The 22180-nt window shown below is 33.9% G+C and overlaps 1 protein-coding gene across 2 annotated transcripts in view; it reads right to left on the bottom strand.

Moving 5' to 3' along the window:
- The window catches only part of LOC108739794 (snRNA-activating protein complex subunit 3-like), a 31380-nt gene extending 11657 nt beyond the window's left edge, over positions 1-19723 (bottom strand). The window contains exons 1-4 of one of the 2 annotated variants that reach the window (XM_025973577.1): positions 19460-19723; positions 19177-19387; positions 18854-19117; positions 1193-1339 (exon numbers count right to left, since the gene is read on the bottom strand). In XM_025973577.1, the coding sequence (XP_025829362.1) occupies positions 1193-1339; positions 18854-19117; positions 19177-19387; positions 19460-19662 (825 nt within the window). In that variant the 5' untranslated portion in view covers positions 19663-19723. The remainder of the gene's footprint in view (positions 1-1192; positions 1340-18853; positions 19118-19176; positions 19388-19459) is intronic. The other variant, XM_025973576.1, reaches the window with a different exon arrangement.
- Positions 19724-22180: the final 2457 nt, after the last annotated feature.

A 22180-nucleotide genomic window follows, 5' to 3' on the forward strand; every position in this document is an offset into this window, starting at 1 on the left:
TCGTAGGAGGTTAAGAACCACTGGTCTACATAGATAATACGAATTCATTTTTCATAGGTTGGTAGGACACCTTCTTAGGCATGAAGGTCTAGTCAGAGACATATTAGAGGCAGAAACAGGAGTTAGGAGGGGTAGAGGTAGACCTAGATTAGATTACTCTTCGCAAATAGTTAAGGATGTGTGTTGTTCTAGGTTTAGGGAAATGCGAAGTTTAGCTCAGGATAGGAAAGAGTGGAGGTACGTGTCCAACCAGTCTTAGGACTGATGACCTTATGATGATGATGATGAGGTCGTAGATGCATGTACAAATTAACAAAGGCATTTTATGATATATATTATACTGGGAAACAAAAAATGGGGTCTGTAGAAGAAAGAATTTCCAGGAAGACTGCATCGTGCTGGCTGGTGTATTACATAACTTAAAAAAAAAAGAAAGTGGAAAACGGTTTTTCAGTTAGTTATGTGTAATACCAAATCGACATCTTACAACCAATAGTAGCGATGACGTCGTAAAAATACATGTATGCTAGAGCATTATTAGTTTTCGTTTGCGCTTTGTATTTAACTCATTTTTTCTTGGCCATTCCTGTTAATCAAAGTGTCTAGTTGTCATTTTCTGCTGCAATATTTTAACATATTTTGATACAAAAAAATACTTGTGGAAAAGCACGTTTCAAGTAATGCATGCGCCTTCATTTCTTGTCAATATTAGTGTATCTCAATTATAATTTTGATGAATGTTCTATAAAACAAACAGTATCCAGTGTTTTCTCGGTAAATAAGCATGGAATATTTATCTGCATTCCATAAGTTTTTATGAGTCTACAATTTTCTCATTTAACTTTCTCTTAAATTGCAAAAAAAAAAAACGTTTTTCCAGTTTGTTTAATTTTTAAATTATGATGCACTAGCTAGCACAATGCCACCTTCCCTGGAATGTTTCATCCACACGACCCCATTTGTATTTTCAGGACACACGTAACTGTTTCGAGTTATTGTAGACGAGCATTTCGCGAGTATCATGTCGTGTGTGGTATCGAACAATAAGTAGCTAGATGTTGCTACATATATGTGCAGAAAACATGAAAACACGGCATTGTCTAAATAATTAAAATTATAGAGACGTTCCAAGTTAAAACATTGAACATGACTCATAGCAATATACCGGAAATATATTTTTAAATTTCCTTACGCCATCCATATCTGCTGTCTTCAGATCCTTTATGTTCTTTTCCTTCGCCCATTCTCTTATAACTTCTGAATAATCAATCGATCCTGTTGCTCTTAGGTCATTGTAGAAAACGTTTTCAATGAAGAGGAAGTTTGAAGGGTACAGGACCTAAAAATACAAGTAAAATATACTGTTTGTGAAATTTCTTGCAACTGCCAACAAGACATGACGATGGCTCATTGGTTCAGGTTTATTCGTCACTGATGTATTTTTTGAAGTAAAACTTCTTTGGGCTTGACAGTAAAATTTCAAGGCCATGAAACCTCACGTTTTACAACGTTTCGTCTCGCGAAACGATAGGCTAAGAGAATAGAAAGGCGCGCATGCGCATATCGGTATTACAGTCAGCTGTTACAGTCAAACCTGGATAAATGAGAACTGAGTAAGCGAGAAAACTCTATTAATGAGAGTATTTGCCAGGTCCCGTCATTTTGCCCTTCTAAAGCCTCTATAAGTGAAAAACATAAAACCTGTATAAGTGACAGTCATTTTTCATGCGTGAACCTCTTTAAGTAAGATTGCTACTTGCCTATACCTCTACAAGCGACAGTTTACTTTTGTTATTTTATGACTCGTTCTTAAATTTCAAGAGGCTCTTATTTCATTCGAATGACCAAATGTGCGTCTGTTGTTGTTTTCTATAGTTCTAGGAACTAACGTTGTATTTGAATGACCGAGTAAGTCTTTATTACTTTATTATAGCCAAATGTGCGTACCGACTTGTTTATCAATATTTGCCTTTAAGTGACAAACTAAAAATCGTGATTGCTTTTGAATCTGGGAAATCACGAAATTAAATTCAGAGTGAGTTTGGCGTAGCAGAATCCACCTACTATAAAATTATGAAATCAAAAGAATTAATTAAGTCTCAGTGCTGTGAGAGACTCGGAAATATCAAGAGAAGTCGGCTTTCTGAGTTTCCCGACGTTGAAAAGTGCCTGTTAGAATGTATTAAACAAACCTTCGATAACAACATTCCCATAGATGGACCGCTGCTGAAACTAAAATCTAAATACTTCGCTATAAAATTAGGAATCCAGAATGTTTCTGCTAGTAACGACCGGCTCAAGGGTTTTAAAAAACGCAATGATATAAATTTCAAAAAAGCAGTCGAAAGTAAACCTGTCGATCAGGGAGTATGTAACTAATGGATTGAAGATTTACCCAGTCTTTTAGGAGGATATGATCCAAACGGTATTTATAACGCCGATGAAACTGTTTTGTTCTTCATACATTTGTATGCCAAATAAAACATTCACTTTCAAGGGCGAAAAATGTCACGGAGGAAAACAAAGCAAAGAACGCCTTACTAATCTTCAACGTATTAACATGATCGGTATAGACCAACTCCCACTTCTAATCATTGGGAAATCTAAGCGACCAAGATGATTTAAAGATGTCAAGACTCTACCCGTTGATAATGCGAGTAATACAAAAGCTTGGATGACTAAGGAATTGTTGAAAGATTGGTTAAAAAGAGTTGACAAGCAAATGAAGAACAAGCGAAAAAAAATTGTGCTTTTTATTGGCAACTATACTGCACATACGAACTTACCAACACTTACAAATGTCACAGTTAAATTTTTGTCTGCCAATACCACCAGTAAGCTTTAACCTTTAGATCAAGGTATTATTCACATATTCAAACGGATTTATCGCAGAGAAGTAGTAAAGCATACGCTTACCTGGTTGGAAGAAAACATTAGCCCTGAAATTAATGTAGTTTTGGCTAAGAAGTTCGCAAGAAGAGCATGATACACAGTAAGTGATGTTGCATGCTGGGTTCAGTATAGGTCCAGCTGAACAAGACATTCTGACAAAGCACAATAAGGCTTAACTTAAAAATGAGCTTAAAGTTGGACCTAGCAATGATGTGTGAGCCAAGCTCGTGTACCACGATCCACTAGTAATGTGTCAACGCCAACCTTTGAAGACTTCGTACAGATTGACGACGACGTGACTACTGCCGGAGAATACACCGACGACGATATCGTTGAAAACTGTGTGAGCACGTGTACTGACAAAAATGACAGTGAAGATGAAGACCGCCAATCATACATTTTCGATAGAGAGGTTCCAAAAAAATGAGAAGCTTTAATGGCATTGGAGACGCTTCACAAGTTTTATGAATATGCGGTGGTTGATCAAACCATATTTGATAAAATTTACGAATTTGAAAAACATNCCATTTTTTACAGAACTAAATTCACAAAAATTTAAGCCTTTTAGACAAACAGCAAAATTTTTTTTTACATTCCTGTTAATATTTCTGAAGGTCCTGTATTAATTCCCGAAACTCGAACAGATAAGTTTTGTATTTTTGAGTCAATCGCAGAATCACGTAACAGCTTTTGTAAAATACCTTTTCCCGACGATTAACATATCGAAATTAACTTTCATCTTCCTATAAATGTAATAAATGTAACGCCCCTCGTAAATGTAGAATTTAAAAAACCACGATAGACTTAGATATTAAAAAGGTAATTAGGACAGACCATTTAAATCTTGAAGAAAAAAACAGAAATAATTACTAATTGCAATAAATATAAAAACGTTTTTTTTTTTTTAATGAAAATTCATATTTTTTTTACAAACACTATAAAGCATAAAATTAGGACAGTAGATGACGACGGAATATACTGTAAATGGTATCGTTATCCTTATCATTTAAAGCAGGAAATTCAAATTCAGATTCAAAAACTTTTAGACAGTAAAACTATTAGATCTTCAATTTCACCCTGCAGTAGCCCGGTCTGGATTGTTTCAAAAATGTCTTCAGGGAAGAAAAAATGACGACTAGTCATTGACTATGTTTTGAATTTTTTTTTCTACTGTTAGAAGAAAGTCAATATCTAGCAGTAACTCGTTTAACAAAATTCAGTACAATAAAAAAAACCCAAACATGCACACACATTAGTAGTGTAAGATAACCGATTCTGGCACAGAGGAGTGAGGAACCGTTTGAAGTAACATCATCGATCTTAAACATGTAGTGGTGAATGTTTTCATATGATCACGTGATGTCATTAACTGTAAGCATGTCCACATGTATTGGTTATGTTTCTACCACAGAGAAAAAGTATTTTGAAAAGTAGTAATTGTTTGGAGGAAAAGGTGGGGATACAGTTGGGAGGACGAAGAAGCTGGTTGAGTGAAACAAGGTTTAAATGGAAATTCTAAGGGGTGCTGTACATAAAAGGAAGAAGTGTCGTAAGGGTTGGTGTGTGAGAATGGATGTAAGAAGCAGCAGCTGTATCCATGAAGTGTGTGGTGATATAGCTGTAATACAATATTGGAATAATGTGGAACATATGGAGGTATTGGACAAAGCATATCGTAATGTTGTGTTACATCGAGGAAACTATATAGATAGACATCAGTATAGTGAAAATAAATCAACGAGATACATGTGACGTCAGCCGGGTGAAAGAGTTCAGCGTTACCCGCACACTATTTCAAAGTAAAATTAACGCCAAAGCATGTTCTGCATACATTGTGTACTGCGACTGGAATAACCTTCGATATCTACCGATGTGCGGGGGCTGTCGATATGGAGCGAATAGTGGTGCAATAGTATCGTTGTATACACGAGTGGCAAATCTGTGGGTGTTAGAGGTTTATCTCCGTGATGAAGTTCGCACTCCGAACCATCATATAAGAAGGAAGGCTGTATTTGAAGAAGGGTATATAAAGCAAGTTTGCAACAATATTGTAGATATTGAAGGAGCATAAACCATGTATATATATTGGAAGTTGTTATGAAATAAATAATGATGTAGTGTGGAAATAGACTTAATGATCACAAGACATAATAGTGGCGTATATACGTGGAGAAGTGTGTCAAGGTTGAAAATGTTGAAAAAGGAAAGATAATGAAATGAAAACTTAGTAAAAGGCTGGAGTCAGCATAAGGAATCGAAAGAGCTGACGCCTTTGCTCTCCTGTAGTACAGAGCAGGCAGGAAAGTGTGTGTGTATCATCGATCTCATAAACTAAACCCAACTTTTCGCACAGGTATCAGTGAACCCCCTGACGACAAGGTCGACAGCAGCAGTTGACAACACCGACGTGATACATTCTGCGGCTGTACCAAAAAAGTAGAGATGTTATTAAGACGTTCTTGACAACAGAATCCTATTTCAACGTCATAGTTCTCACGAAGGCGTCGAAAAATCTTGCATTGCAACCACTACACTTCTGATGTTGGTCCTGACACGCGCAAGACAGGTTGAATCGATTTTATAATAGTTCACGCGTTCACAGCAACACTACACCTATACATCGCGTATATAGGTGAATCACAAGCTAATCGATATGTCGACAAGCCTGTGTCCTAACAAATTGAAGCTTCAAATTTACAAAGACAATTTGCGTGTTCAATTGTCCTGAGATAGATGTTATAACACATTTGTATTTGTATTTTTTTTACAACATAATTTTCTTAAAAGTAAAATTATTAAACAAAATCGTCTTATAATACAACCTTTATTTTATATTATTGTATTTACACTATTAATTAAGTATGTTCAACAATTGTGTCTGCAACTCATTTAACTTCTTCTCCACCTGTTCCACTCGCTTTCTACCTTCCACCACCGACCTACTGCTGTTTTCACGACATTCTTCAGGTCCTGCAATTCTTTCTCTTTCCGCTTTATTTATTCCAAACATGAAGCGTCCTTCATGTCATGTTCCTTTATTTCACCTTCCCGTATTCACTTATCCCATTGAAGAGTCTTCAGCGCTTCTCGCACCTGGTCTACAAGCTTTGAATAATTCAATGGACCGCCCGACACTCTTCTGTTATACGTCCGCTTCTTGGGCTTCATACTTATGGATTTACTGCCCCCTGCCACTGTTGGCGATGTACTAGCCACAGGCACTGCTAACCTTTCCTAAATCTCCTATGCATGGGTTTCCTCCACCGACCATTCTGTTTTGCTCGCCAACTGATCGTTGAGGAAGAACTCCTCTAGCATCGCTGACAGCTCCGACTCGTCCCAGATAACTGATACATCATCCCCATGACACTGAGCCACTTCAGCCATTTAGTTAATCGCTTCCTCCATACTTCTCTTATTTCTTAAATATCTTCTTCCCCTCTCTCTCTTAATACCATCACCCCTTTTCCATACTCTCNTTTTTCATGCGTGAACCTCTTTAAGTAAGATTGCTACTTGCCTATACCTCTACAAGCGACAGTTTACTTTTGTTATTTTATGACTCGTTCTTAAATTTCAAGAGGCTCTTATTTCATTCGAATGACCAAATGTGCGTCTGTTGTTGTTTTCTATAGTTCTAGGAACTAACGTTGTATTTGAATGACCGAGTAAGTCTTTATTACTTTATTATAGCCAAATGTGCGTACCGACTTGTTTATCAATATTTGCCTTTAAGTGACAAACTAAAAATCGTGATTGCTTTTGAATCTGGGAAATCACGAAATTAAATTCAGAGTGAGTTTGGCGTAGCAGAATCCACCTACTATAAAATTATGAAATCAAAAGAATTAATTAAGTCTCAGTGATGTGAGGGACTCGGAAATATCAAGAGATGTCGGCTTTCTGAGTTTCCCGACGTTGAAAAGTGTCTGTTAGAATATATTAAACAAACCTTCGACAACAACATTCCCATAGATGGACCGCTGCTGAAACTAAAATCTAAATACTTCGCTACAAAATTAGGAATCCAGAATATTTCTGCTAGTAACGACCGGCTCAAGGGTTTTAAAGAACGCAATGATATAAATTTCAAAAAAGCAGTCGAAAGTAAACCTGTCGATCAGGGAGTATGTAACTAATGGATTGAAGATTTACCCAGTCTTTTAGGAGGATACGATCCAAACGGTATTTATAACGCCGATGAAACTGTTTTGTTCTTCATACATTTGTATGCCAGATAAAACATTCACTTTCAAGGGCGAAAAATGTCACGGAGGAAAACAAAGCAAAGAACGCCTTACTAATCTTCAACGTATTAACATGATCGGTATAGACAAACTCCCACTTCTAATCATTGGGAAATCTAAGCGACCAAGATGATTTAAAGATGTCAAGACTCTACCCGTTGATAATGCGAGTAATACAAAAGCTTGGATGACTAAGGAATTGGTCAAAGATTGGTTAAAAAGAGTTGACAAGCAAATGAAGAACAAGCGAAAAAAAAATTGTGCTTTTTATTGGCAACTGTACTGCACATACGAACTTACCAACACTTACAAATGTCACAGTTAAATTTTTGTCTGCCAATACCACCAGTAAGCTTTAACCTTTAGATCAAGGTACTATTCACATATTCAAACGGATTTATCGCAGAGAAGTAGTAAAGCATACGCTTACCTGGTTGGAAGAAAACATTAGCCCTGAAATTAATGTAGTTTTGGCTAAGAAATTCGCAAGAAGAGCATGATACACAGTAAGTGATGTTGCATGCTGGGTTCAGTATAGGTCCAGCTGAACAAGACATTCTGACAAAGCACAATAAGGCTGAACTTAAAAATGAGCTTAAAGTTGGACCTAGCAATGATGTGTGAGCCAAGCTCGTGTACCACGATACCACTAGTAATGTGTCAACGCCAACCTTTGAAGACTTCGTACAGATTGACGTCGTACCGACGACGATATCGTTGAAAACTGTGTCAGCACGTGTACTGACAAAAATGACAGTGAAGATGAAGACCGCCAATCATACATTTTCGATAGAGAGATTCCAAAAAAATGAGAAGCTTTAATGGCATTAGAGACGCTTCACAAGTTTTATGAATATGCGGTGGTTGATCAAACCATATTTGATAAAATTTACGAACTTGAAAAACATACACAAAATATAAATACAGAATCGCAAACGAAATTAACAGATTTTTTTAGGTAAATGTTGTTATAAGATTATGTATATTAAACATTTGTTTAGCTATTATTTCAATAAATATATAATATGTACTTATTTTGGGTCTAATTACGTACATATTTACAGTATTTTTATAGACTTCTATAGGTTAGACAGATTCGTCCTGTAACTCTGTAAGCTAGAAACTGGGGTTGGTGAGAAATCTCTAGAAGAGAAAAACAGATCGCGGTCCCTTCAGCTCTCACTTATCCAGGTTTGACTGTATAGTGTTAAAATAATTTTTTAGTTATATCTGTGCAGTTATATTACAAGTGTAGTACAGTAAATGTTTATATAACAACAATCATTATTTAGCAGATAGTCAGGTAGATGGTAGAGGCAAAGATAAAGTACAATTAAGTTTGAGTGGTGATTTTAATGTAAATTTTGCTACTGATGATTCAATACCATTAGTAAACTTTCTTCGTGAAAAATTTAATTTGTATATGAACAACAATCCGAATGTCGCGACAACAAAATCACGGACTACAATTGATGCTATTTTTATACGTTAAGTTCAAAATATAGAATCTGGAATATATATATTTCGTATTTTAGTTATCATAAGGCTATAGTATCAACTTTACCTGTGCAAACATTACCTGATGATACTATACAAATTGAAGAAATAAATTAATTATTACAAACAAGAAATAGCAGAAAGTTTCAATAAATATTTCATTGAAAGTATTGTATAACTGTTAAAGAGTATACCAAAAAAAACAACAGACATAAGCTTGGATCAAATACAAACTCAATTATTTTCTTTTCGACCACTGGAAATTAATGAACTAAGAGAAATAATATTTTCCATAAATTCCACAAAATAAAAGTAGCCCTGACGATATTGAAATACAAACCATAAAAAATGTATTTGAAGAAGTTGGTTGTATATTTATAGCAGTAGTAGTAGAAAAAACACTCTATAAGCAAATTAAGGAATATGTGGAAGAAACAAACATCTTATCACCATACCAATCGGGATTTAGAAATGGGTACAGCTGTGAAACTGACGCCTTCAATTATTACCGTACTTAATCATTCCCATTCCTATCCCCACTCTGAGCTAGAAACCTTCTATAACTACTCACGAGACAATTTGCGTAATTACGCTAATTATAATTTACATTTTTCAGAATTAATTCAATATCTGAAATAATATTTGCGTATGAACACATGAATAACAAGAATGAATACGTAAATGTTATATGAATGGTAACGGCTTAAATATTTACACTTTATCAAAATTATCGGATAATTAAATATTACTTTTTGCATATCGTAATATAAAAACGTGAAAACGAAAATAATTAGCGTTCAACCGAAACAGGACTTTCTACCGAAACCTTCAAATCATCGGTATCCTTTTCAATTTCGACCGAAACCGAATCCGAAACGGAAACTTTCTCACACATGTTAAAAATCTATGGTTTACTGAAATTTGTTGTTGAAACTCATACAGTTCAAACGTGTTAAATGAAATAAAAAAACAATAACTGAATGAGGAAAAATAATTATTTATTTGAAATAAATTATTTCTTTCGATATTACTCCTACGAACTCTCCAGAAGTCAATTGAGTGACATGCGTAATTCACGAACGCAATNTAAATTAATTATTATAAACAAGAAATAGCAGAAAGTTTCAATAAACATTTCATTGAAAGTATTGTATAACCGATAGAGTATACCAAAAAAAAAACAACAGGCATAAGCTTGGATCAAATACAAACTCAATTATCTTCTTTTCGACCACTGGAAATTAATGAACTAAGAGAAATAATATTTTCCATAAATTCTACAAAATAAAAGTAGCCCTGACGATATTGTATAACTGTTAAAGAGTATACCAAAAAAAACAACAGACATAAGCTTGGATCAAATACAAACTCAATTATTTTCTTTTCGACCACTGGAAATTAATGAACTAAGAGAAATAATATTTTCCATAAATTCCACAAAATAAAAGTAGCCCTGACGATATTGAAATACAAACCATAAAAAATGTATTTGAAGAAGTTGGTTGTATATTTATAGCAGTAGTAGTAGAAAAAACACTCTATAAGCAAATTAAGGAATATGTGGAAGAAACAAACATCTTATCACCATACCAATCGGGATTTAGAAATGGGTACAGCTGTGAAACTGACGCCTTCAATTATTACCGTACTTAATCATTCCCATTCCTATCCCCACTCTGAGCTAGAAACCTTCTATAACTACTCACGAGACAATTTGCGTAATTACGCTAATTATAATTTACATTTTTCAGAATTAATTCAATATCTGAAATAATATTTGCGTATGAACACATGAATAACAAGAATGAATACGTAAATGTTATATGAATGGTAACGGCTTAAATATTTACACTTTATCAAAATTATCGGATAATTAAATATTACTTTTTGCATATCGTAATATAAAAACGTGAAAACGAAAATAATTAGCGTTCAACCGAAACAGGACTTTCTACCGNGTTCGCGATGTACTAGCCACAGGCACTGCTAACCTTTCCTACATCTCCTATGCATGGGTTTCCTCCACCGACCATTCTGTTTTGCTCGCCAACTGATCGTTGAGGAAGAACTCCTCTAGCATCGCTGACAGCTCCGACTCGTCCCAGATAACTGACACATCATCCCCATCACACTGAGCCACTTCAGCCATTTTACTTAATCGCTTCCTCCATACTTCTCTTATTTCTTAAATATCTTTAGACCCTCTCTCCTAATACCATCACCCCTTTTCCATATTCTCCCACTCCTTCTGAAAAGCATAAACTTTACGAGGAAAATTCAAACTTAAATAGGCTACCCCATCATCTAACGATAATTCCAGAAGGTCTAACAACTTCTGGTACAGTTGACAAAAGGGGTGAGTTCTAACTTCTTTAGCTGAAGAATGATTTAGAAAGACGTTCCGAATGCCAAAAAGTGGTAAGAAGTTGATGGACAGGTCATCGACTTGAGATGCAGTTTTTATTGAAACAAATAGAATACCTTTTCGGAATGTTTTTATTCAGTATTACTTATTTTTAGTTTCACTCTTATGTTAAACGATTAATTATTTATCATCATTATCATCTTCAATTATTTCAGAAAACGCATACGCTTTGCAAGAATCGATTTTCCTGCCGTCGACGTAATGATAAGAGTCGAAGCATTCTTGACACATAAGCATATGTTCGTTAGGTAATCTGTCACATTCCGTGCAAACAACTTGTGCGTTATTGGTACCGCAAATGGCACATTTCCTCGAGTATTGCCGGTTCGTTGTCATAACGTAGGGATAGTCATATGGACAAAGGCAGTCGTCTTTCATGAGCAAACGAGCGTCGGTGAAGACCACTAGGTGTTCACAGTTGCCTTGGTGCACATACACATATGGATAACCGATGCGAGGTTTTAAATCCTTGACGAATGTCTGAAACAATTCAATAAATAACTACCTACGTCAATAAATACAGGTGACGATCATTATATTGTCTGTAGTCAATGTCTATGGCGTGCTGACGAGAACGAAATCGTGGCCCACGTCTGAGAGTTTCAACAGATCACAAACCACGAACTAATATTCGATTATCTACAATCAATGGTTCTTAACCGGTGGTCCCTCAAAGCACCCGAAGAATTCATACAAATTATTAAAAATATTAAACCTTTGACAAGTCGACGACGCATCAATATTAAAGATTCGGTACAACATTTGTTAAACATATTCTGTAGCATTAAGAAGAAGGTACTTTACGTTACGGTATCAATTTTAACACTGGAACCACTTGGATGCGATTGTCGACATTGTAACCACAAAAATTCCAGTAAAACAATGTAATTGGTACAACAATTTCAAAATATAAAAATAAAATAAGTACAAAAAGTACTTTTAGTTTTGAATAATTTTATACGTGTTTTATTTANTTGAAAAAAAAAGATAAAAGTGAAAAAGAAATGCGTACCTTTTATAAAAAATGTTTAAATTGTCCGCCATTCGCTTCAATGCAACACTGACAGCGGCGTACCCAGTTGCTGCAAATTTTGGTCCAGATATCGGGAATATTTCGAATTATACCATAGGCATTGGTAATGTAACTCGCCATCAACTGACGATTGAATAAGAACCCTACTGGAATGCACTATCACACTACTAATTGTCCTTATTGTAATAGTCTTTTATGAAATGACCACTAATAAACAAGTAAATTCCACAACAATTCAAAGCGAACTGAACAACCTGTTAGAAACTACAACATTATGTGTGTTTTTTCGAGTCACTTCCAGCAGTGTAATNAAAATATAGTTTTCCAGCCTCTTCCGGATGGTCATCAAGAAATGATATAAAATTATTAAAAGATCTTTGAAAGTATAAACAAAAATGATTACTGTTGCGCTGAAAAAAAAAATTGGATCACTTTTGGTATTTGTCGGAAGAGCTGGTTTAGTTTGCATTTTTTAATAACAAACTTTCAGAGTAGTATAGCTATAGGGATTCTGTGACAGTTCGATGGCCTGTCCATCCTCAGTTCCCTACCATGCCCTCTAATGGCACCCTAGAGGTCATAATAAAACACATTAAACGAAGAAGTACTTTTATTTGTATATGTAGTAATATGTACGAGTAGTTAAATGTAAATAACATCTTAAATAATACATAATAAACTTATAACTATGCTGATTTNAAAAGTCAAAAGTGTTATAACATTTTATGTTCCAAATGTCCGTAGGAATCTGTGGTATAAATATTAATTATTATAACTGGGACACCCTATATATAGTCATCCCCACTCTAGTCCAGAACCGCTATATTTATATACTACTCCCCGCTAGTAGACCGAAGACAAAGGGTCGTGGACAAAAGCAGCAGTACTAGGTGGGAGCGCCATTTAAGAGAATCGCAGTCGGTAACGGATAGTCATAGATTACTTTAGCAGATTGCCCGGAACACATGCGTTACCGAATCAGGAAGCACACACCGTTGCCGAAAGGTTTGTCTCAAACACCAACTTAAACTAACGAAGGAAGAGAANCATTGTTTTCATCTTTCATTAAACCCATTACTTTTTTATTTGATAAAGGTATATTGTATTCATTATCTTGTGAAAAGTCTGATGTATCAAATTTATGTATATCACATTTTATATGATGGTATATATCATCTACAAAGAATTGATATATGAGTGAATCTGTGTCAGTATAGAAGTTTAGCTAAATTAGAAAATTCATTTTGAATGTAATTATAATGAAAGTCATACAGTACAGTTCTTCCATCTCTATTATAATCATATTTTCATTGAATATAGTACAACTATAAAAATTTGGTTTGGAAATGTAAAAATTAGCACCATATCTTCCTGTCCATTTCGTTACTACATTTAACGTCTTTATATTTTCGTACGTTTTCCATTGTTTTCATTCATCTACCATATACTTATTGTTTGCTTTTCCATAGCGATTACAACATTGTGATATTCCCTCTTATACCTCGTTCTATAAACATTATCATATCTATATCGGTTAATAGTTCTAATTCAATTTCTGTTATTTTTAACATACTATCAAAAGCAAGACCTGGTGCAGTATAATAATGTAAACTATCTAATTTATATGTTGTCCAACATGTTGATCTAAAATTTTCAAATATATCAGCAAGCAATAGCACATCTGTTTTTAGATATAATTCCGCATACTCTTGCAAATTATNCAAGGTGGGAGCGCCATTTAAGAGAATCGCAGTCGGTAACGGATAGTCATAGATTACTTTAGCAGATTGCCCGGAACACATGCGTTACCGAATCAGGAAGCACACACCGTTGCCGAAAGGTTTGTCTCAAACACCAACTTAAACTAACGAAGGAAGAGAATGCTGTAAGAGAAATATGTATTTTCACGGTGATAATCTATACCTACAAAATATCGTTTTCCAGCCTCTTCCGGATGGTCATCAAGAAATGATATATAATTATTAAAAGATCTTTGAAAGTATAAACAAAAATGATTACTGTTGCGCTGAAAAAAAAACTGGATCACTTTTGGTATTTGTCGGAAGAGCTGGTTTAGTTTGCATTTTTTAATAACAAACTTTCAGAGTAGTATAGCTATAGGGATTATGTGACAGTTCGATGGCCTGTCCATCCTCAGTTCCCTACCATGCCCTCCAATGGCACCTTGGAGGTCATAATAAAACACATTAAACGAAGAAGTACTTTTATTTGTATATGTAGTAATATGTACGAGTAGTTAAATGTAAATAACATCTTAAATAATACATAATAAACTTATAACTATGCTGATTTCTTTTAAAAATAAAACATTATTGTTAGTAAAATTATAAATAATAAACTTTTACAAACAAAAGTAGTAATTAATGTGTTTGTAATTACGTAGAATATTTAAAACAGTCTATTTTAAACGTTATTTATATCCCCATGGATACGTATCCGTTGTTAAAGTATTTATTATTCTCTTGTCATCATATGGGCTAAGTGCGACCTTTCTTTGTTTGACTGTATAGACGTTATGTTTTTTAGAAATAATTAAATTTTGATTGGCCTCTATGATTTGATTATAGAATAAACATTTATAATAATCATCAAAAGTGATTCCTCTAATTGTTGCCTTTGTTATTCCTTTAATTTTCTTCGTAATATCTGTATTATTATTTTCTTTGTTAAAAAGTCTGATTGCATACATTTTCGATCTGAGTCCAATGAATTCAGAAAAGATTTTACCATTGTTTTCATCTTTCATTAAACCCATTACTTTTTTATTCGTTAAAGGTATATTGTATTCATTATCTTGTGAAAAGTCTGATGTATCAAATTTATGTAAATCACATTTTATGTGATGGTATATATCATCGACAAAGAATTGATATATGAGTGAATCTGTATCAGTATAGAGAAGTTTAGCAGAATTAGAAAATTTATTTTGAATGTAATTATAATGAAAGTCATACAGTACAGTTTTCGAAATGTCAAGAATACAAAATCCTACGTAAATTGGTTTATTGAATTTAATATTTAATCGTTCCATCTCTATTATAATCATATTTTCATTGAATATAGTACAACTATGGAAATTTGGTTTAGAAATGTAAAAATTAGCACCATATCTTCCTGTCCATTTCGTTACTAATTTAACGTCTCTATATTTTCGTACGTTTTCCATTGTTTTACCAAATACTGAGTTATTCATAAGTTTGTAAAAGTTTTTTTCGAATTCATTTTTACTAGCTTTCCGTAAATTCGTATTTAAATCAACAAATTTTTTTAACCACGGAGATTGTTTAAATTTTAGTACTCTATGAATTTTTTCAAGTTTAATACCTAAGCTTAATGCTTGTTTTAAATTTTTATAGTGAATGATATATTTTTTCTTATCAAAAAGTGTTGTTAACAGTTTAGGTGTCTTTGAGCTAGATGTAGGTGGGACTAAATGTTCAGGAAGTAACGGTAAATCTTTGTGTGTTTCGTGTNAGAATTGTTAAGTAGTCAAGTGTTAAGGTTGGGTTATATCCTCCGAGAAATGCGAAATTACTAAAACAATGTTAAATAGAGTGTTAAAACGTCTTTGACTAGATACGTTCTAGATTTAATAAACTTCTGATTTAGTCATTTATCAATGAAATAGTTCCAAGTGTGTGTACACTAGAGTGCGCCACTCCATTATGACGTAAATGTTGCCACAATTTGGTTCAGGGTATGCAAACTTGAGCCCCAATTGTGGCGTAGTACACACACATCATGTACCCGCCATGTGTTAAACAGTAGAGGTTGTTTGTAGCAGACAATCTGCGCACTATCCTCGTAGGCGTGGTATATTCAAAGCGGCACACACGAAACAGACTTATATGCGATTTATGGCAACTTTTGCTGTGGCATCCGAATGTGCGTTGCCACAACTAAAGCGTACGCCACAGTTCAGCTTAATGCACACACAGGTTGCCACAGTTAATGCAATACAAATACACACACACACACACATACACACACACACACTATGGACCTCCTAGAGGAAGGTTATGTGCCTTTCACTAGATTAGAACTGATTAGAATAGGATCGTGTACAGATCATATTCCAACAAAAACTATAATGAATTTGAAAAGCTTAATTTTATGTCAATCATTTACTGGACATGATATTGATGGAGCAAGATGTTAACGAAGCTACAGATAAATTTGTTCAAAATATTAAAATAACTATAAGGAATTCGATACCAAGACAAACAAAGAGAGAGAGGCCCAGAAAGTCGTGGATTACTGATACTCTAATTAAACTTATTAGTATTGAAAAGCAACAAAAGATGGAAAAGACTTAGAAAATTTACAATTAGACAAAAAATCACAATACATAGTTTGCAACGACAAATTCAGAAAATTAATTAAAAAAGAAAAAATAAAGCACACAAAACTCAATTAGGTAGTGCGGATAGTAGGAGTATGTGGAAAACAATTAAAGCAAAATTAAACAATGTATTAGTAAAAAAACAATAGAATTGAAAAAATCAAAGAATAAGATCACAGGCAAGTCTCTGATGACTGAAAAATTCAATGACTTGTAGGATTACTTTAAGGACGACTTTAAGGTATTATCCAAATACCACACATAAAAAGTTTATCTGACGATAAGTCAATTCATCTTTGTCCATATACTAGTGAAGAAATAAAGGGTGTAATAAAAGATTTAAAAAACTAATCGGGCGGAGTAGATGGGCTTCAGTTCTGGGTTCTGACAAGCATTGCAAACTTCATAGCTGTCCGTCTTGAATACACTATAATAAATAAATGTATCATAGTTGGAATATAACCAGATCATCTGAAGATGTAACACCGATCAATAAAACTGGTGATTGTGCAATAATATAACCTATAACCTAATAACCTATAGACCTATATCCTTGATCTCAAATATGGCAAAGGTTTTTGAAAGAATTATATACATAAGGCCGCCACATGATTGCCTATACGATTATGTTTCCAAGAGCACAAACGAATTACAGAAAAACTCAAACTCATGGGATTTGGTGGTAAGGTTGGAGAACTGATCAAGTCATATCTAATGAAAAAAAATAAAAACAAAGAATAAAGGAAGGAAAGCAGAGTGAGTACAATAACATCACGATAGGAGTGCCGCAGGAAACTATCCTTGAACCATTACTTTTATTTTATACATCAATGAGATACTATATCTTACGCGTGAGATAATAGCATATGCAGATAATGCAGTACTAACGATGGCTGAAGTTACGACTCAGCACCTGCCCAGTCACCAATGAAGATGTCGTCAGCAAAGAACGGCGAAACGCTTGGAAATGCTAAAAATTCCACGGACCACGGCCAAAAAAGCCCGGAAGAAAACACCGCATCGATATTCGACGGCCGAGAAAGTCTAAGAAAACTGGTCCTCCTTAGAAAAGCAACTGACTGATAATATCAATATGATACATAATTGGTATTAGAAGAATGATTTAAACTCCAATATTAACAAAACTGAACTTCTGACTTTTGGTAATTATCTGAGTCTATACCAAAACACTTGGTACAGCGTAAACATATACGACACTGAAACTACCAATAGCTCACATGTCAAATACATGGGAGTACAAATTAATCAGCATTTAATCTAATTAATAATTGAAGCATCTAGTGTGTTTCCTATAGATTAACGAAGAGAAAATATCATGAAAGTATATGCTCGTTTTTAGAGTGTAAATATTTACAGTATTTAGGCACGGAGCGGGACATATGTCAATGCAATTGATCAATTAGTACAATTACAGAAAAGAATTTTCAAAGTTATAAACATAAGTAAAGAAAGGCAACATTAAAATTTAACTGGAAGTAATAAACGATTATTAACGATTATGAGCTTGTATCAGTTTGAATGACCATTATATATTTATAAATATCTAAAAGTGGAATATAGAAACTGAAACAGTAAAACTAGAAACATACGTTTCGCGCTACCTAAATGTAAGCTCTCTATTGGTCAAAAACATCACAAGCATGTCGCCAGGCCAACCTAAAGTTAATATATCAAAGAGAGCAAGTAAATGTAAGCAAACAGAATGGTCCCAACATTAGGAAAATACTGAACATAATTGGTATAAGCTTAATTAGGAAGTGAAAGTGCGTACCTGGACTATTAAGACTATGCAGTTATAGTTTATACAGCGTATTACAAACAGGTTTTTCTTATTTTTAATTGGTTAAGCAATGTTATATTGGCACGAAATATAATTTTCTCTTTTCATTTTTCCCTATGTTCTCTTTAGGTATAAACAATTTTTTAAGTTCGTCTACATCACCTACAGGTACTTGTACCTTCAGTGGGCTACAGGATACATATATATTTTGTATATCTATGCATCATTCTTTCTGTAGATTAATATATAGAATAAATTTATTTATTCATGTTTATACACTGCCAAAGCCGAGATGTATTTAAGTTTATACATATTTACAATGTATGTTAGTTTCTGATAAACAATTGCTATACAATTGCTACAGTTCAGGATTTGTAACCAACTGATGATTATGAATTTTATTGTTTAGATGCTCCTTTTCTCAGTAAATTATTGTTGGTGTTAATGTATGTTAAGATAGGTCACACCTTATCTTTATTTTGTTTTTATTATTTTGTGGACTTTCTTTATAAACTAAATCACTGTTCAAGCCAAAATATGCCATTTTTGCTATAGAATACTCAATTTTTGCAAAGCTTAAGTTTTATGTACTCACCAAAGGGTTTTCTTCTTCTTTGTTCTCCTTTGCAATATTTCTGCCTTCAATTTCCTTACATAGTTTTTTGTCCAGACTACAAATGATTAGATCTCTTATTTGACTAAGTCTGTTACCTCCAATGGCCTGTATTTGTTGGCCTGCTTTTAGTTTGTTTGAAAAATTTTTAGTTTCAAACTGAAATAAAAATGGTCTAAATATCTTTATTGTAACCAAATAATCTGAACCCGGCACTAGATCATCCAAAATGATTGGGTTTGGTTTCTGAAAAAAGTTTTACTTTAACTGATCCATTAGAAGAGAAATAAGACAGTAATACTTACCAATTTAGCATTTCCATATTCCTTTCCACATATTCGTCGATAATAGAAATGATCAATGGTTTTTAGTGTTTCTTCTCTAACTTTCACAGCCTCACACTTTCTTGCTTCTGCAGTTATAGGGGTAGGATTTCTTAGTGTTATATAAACATCTTCAGAAAAATCGTTTAAGCTTTCAGGTTCAGGATCATTGGCATTTTGCAAGTTTTCTATACTAATTAGAGAAGTTCGTATTATACTCTAAATTTATAACAGCATGTTTAGTTCCTGCATTTGTTAAACTTACCCACACATTTTTTGAATTTTTTGTTGTTCACTTGCGGGTAAATGGAGTCCCAAATAGTCAAATATTATCAATCTTTCGTTGAAGTTATCAATTTCCCCAGGCTCCTCATCTAACTTTACATCATCTTGAAATGATTTAGAATATTCTTCCAAAGGAAACGGTTCACTTGAAGGGAATTGAGAATAAGGATAAACTTTTTCCATTTTAAAAATGTTTAAAACGTTATTATGATGACTTCAAAACTTTAGGGTTATTATATCAATGATATATCAATCACATCAACTACACATCAACCATAGATAACAGGTACACAAAGGGTAAACAATTCTAAATTATATGGCTGTTAAATGTAAAACCATAGAAAAATGATCTCTATAGATATGAAACTTTGAATGCTAGAAATAAACAGAAATTGCTCATGTAGATAATTTATTTAAAAAAATGTATTAAGAAAACTAATGGCGAAGCAATAATCAGTAATGTGATCTTCCAACTCATCTTCTCTTCAATAAAACATTTCCAACCCAACGAGATGTCCTTTTGACTGTAGTTGTTTGACAAATTCTGCATTATTTATGGTATACACATATATATAATACTCCCTACATTGCAGGCAGAGAAGAGAGACTAATAGAGAAGTCCAATGCTGGGTTAATAATCAGGACTTCGTTTCGGATAACATGTCGGTAAATCTCGAAGCTTCTGTCATCCGACCGGTAGTTGTCGCTTCGGAAAATCAACCGTTTTTTTTTTTTTCTTTACAAACTTGGCATACAACAGCAAAGTAAAAAGACTTATGCGTTCTGTGATCCCACCACTTCTACTATTTACCCCTGCCATTACTGCGTTTACTCTTTGCTTCGACTCAATACAGCGTTGAGGCGCTCATTTTCATAGCAGCGCCATCTCCCGGTTCTATTTAGAATTTCTTACTCACGTTTTAGTCCTCCATTTGAATTGGACTTCTATACTAGTCTCTCTTCTCTGATTGCAGGCGACGCTAAAAACCGCAAGACTCCGTAGCTCTTGCGCAGGCGCGAAATAATTTTGAGTCATGTCTATGATTTTGCTCTTGCCGCCTTTTTATTCGAATTCAAACAAACAATCTCAAGCGTTCTGATCTGTGGAGTAGAAATACACTGGGCAGTAATCTACTAATAATTGATAATGTAGACAGGAAAATGATACTTATATACAACGTAAACGCATTCTTTATTAGTATGAATGAATTGAGATGGGCAAACACCTTTAATTTTAATAGATCCACTTGACTTTTCATTTCTTTTACTGCTCTTTCCTTGAAAACCTTAAGAAATACAAATTTTTATTTTCATCATACATTTTATAAAAATGTACTACGTCTAATATCACTACATTGCAGCAATACACTGTTTTAAATTTAGAATTTTCATTCACCCGGCTTATTGCATAATTAACTTCAACAGATTCTTTTTTAAACCATTCCTCAAATTCTTGAGCACCTGAAAAAGTTAAAGTTACATTAGCTGTTGTTATATTATGAGATTATGAGAAATTAGTAAATGATCATTTAATAGTGCAAAATTTGTCATCCTGTTCATAACAAATGGGGCAAATAATACGATTTTCTTTTCTTGGAACTACTTCTTTTTGATGGACGTTCCTTATATGACTCCATAAATTACAATTTTTGGAAAATTGCTTATTACAATAAATACATTTATACTTCGCATCATTATCCATTCTTGTACACCTGAAGGAAACTCAAACAAAAATTAGTGATTAATAAGGTACAAATACAATCAATTTTTCTACACTGTTATTTACACTACTACTTATACTGTAAACAAAAAAATAAGTACTTTTTTTAAGAAAGAAAATTAAATTCTTAAAAATGATTAATATAACAGATATAACGTAAAAACGTCTGCCTAATAATATAAACAAATACATTAAATTGTTGGACACTATTTACACCAGCACCACTTATAAGCTAAACACAAAAATAGGTAATTGTTTTAGGAACGCAGAATAAATTCGCTTTTTAAACAATGATTATGAGTCTTTGTTTAATGCATAGATTAAACACTGTTGCATGTGCACAATTCTGCAGATGAAAGAAATCCAAAAACGAATGAAATAAATCAGCATACACTATTAATCATGAATTGAATTGACGGTTAACCGTTTTAAAAATGTAATTAGAGGTTAGAACGATTTAAAAATATGAAAAAGGGCGGCAAGGAGATTTTCATAGACATTTTTGACAGGAGTCAATTTCGCGCCTGCGCAAAAGGTACGGAGTCTTACGGTTTTTAGTGTCGCCTCTACATTGCTAGTTCCCGTAAGTGGAAGTGTCACGGAGTAAGTGAAACAACAAACGACTACTTCTGTCTCTTTTTAGATTACTCGACCCGTTGTGCTCAATCGTCACGACTCTGGTGGGGTAAATGATGCGCGCTTATAGGCATGTTCAATTGTCAAGCATGCGCGTAATACTCGAAGTAGTTACGAAAGAGACAGACGCATATATGTCTGTACCGTTGGGTCGTCATCTTTTTCTAGACCCCGACTAGCAATATAGGAGTATTATATATATGAGTATAGATGACGAACGATGCTACGAGCTAGGGCAACCAACCCCACCTCATAATCAGAATTTTTATTGTACATAGGAACATAAACTTATCAAACTCTGCAGACGTCCAAAAAACCCAGAAATAAATCGCTCACATGTACGTG

Source organism: Agrilus planipennis, unplaced genomic scaffold, assembly GCF_000699045.2.
Source record: "Agrilus planipennis isolate EAB-ADULT unplaced genomic scaffold, Apla_2.0 scaffold43, whole genome shotgun sequence".
In the NCBI taxonomy this organism is placed as follows: Eukaryota; Metazoa; Arthropoda; class Insecta; order Coleoptera; family Buprestidae; genus Agrilus; species Agrilus planipennis.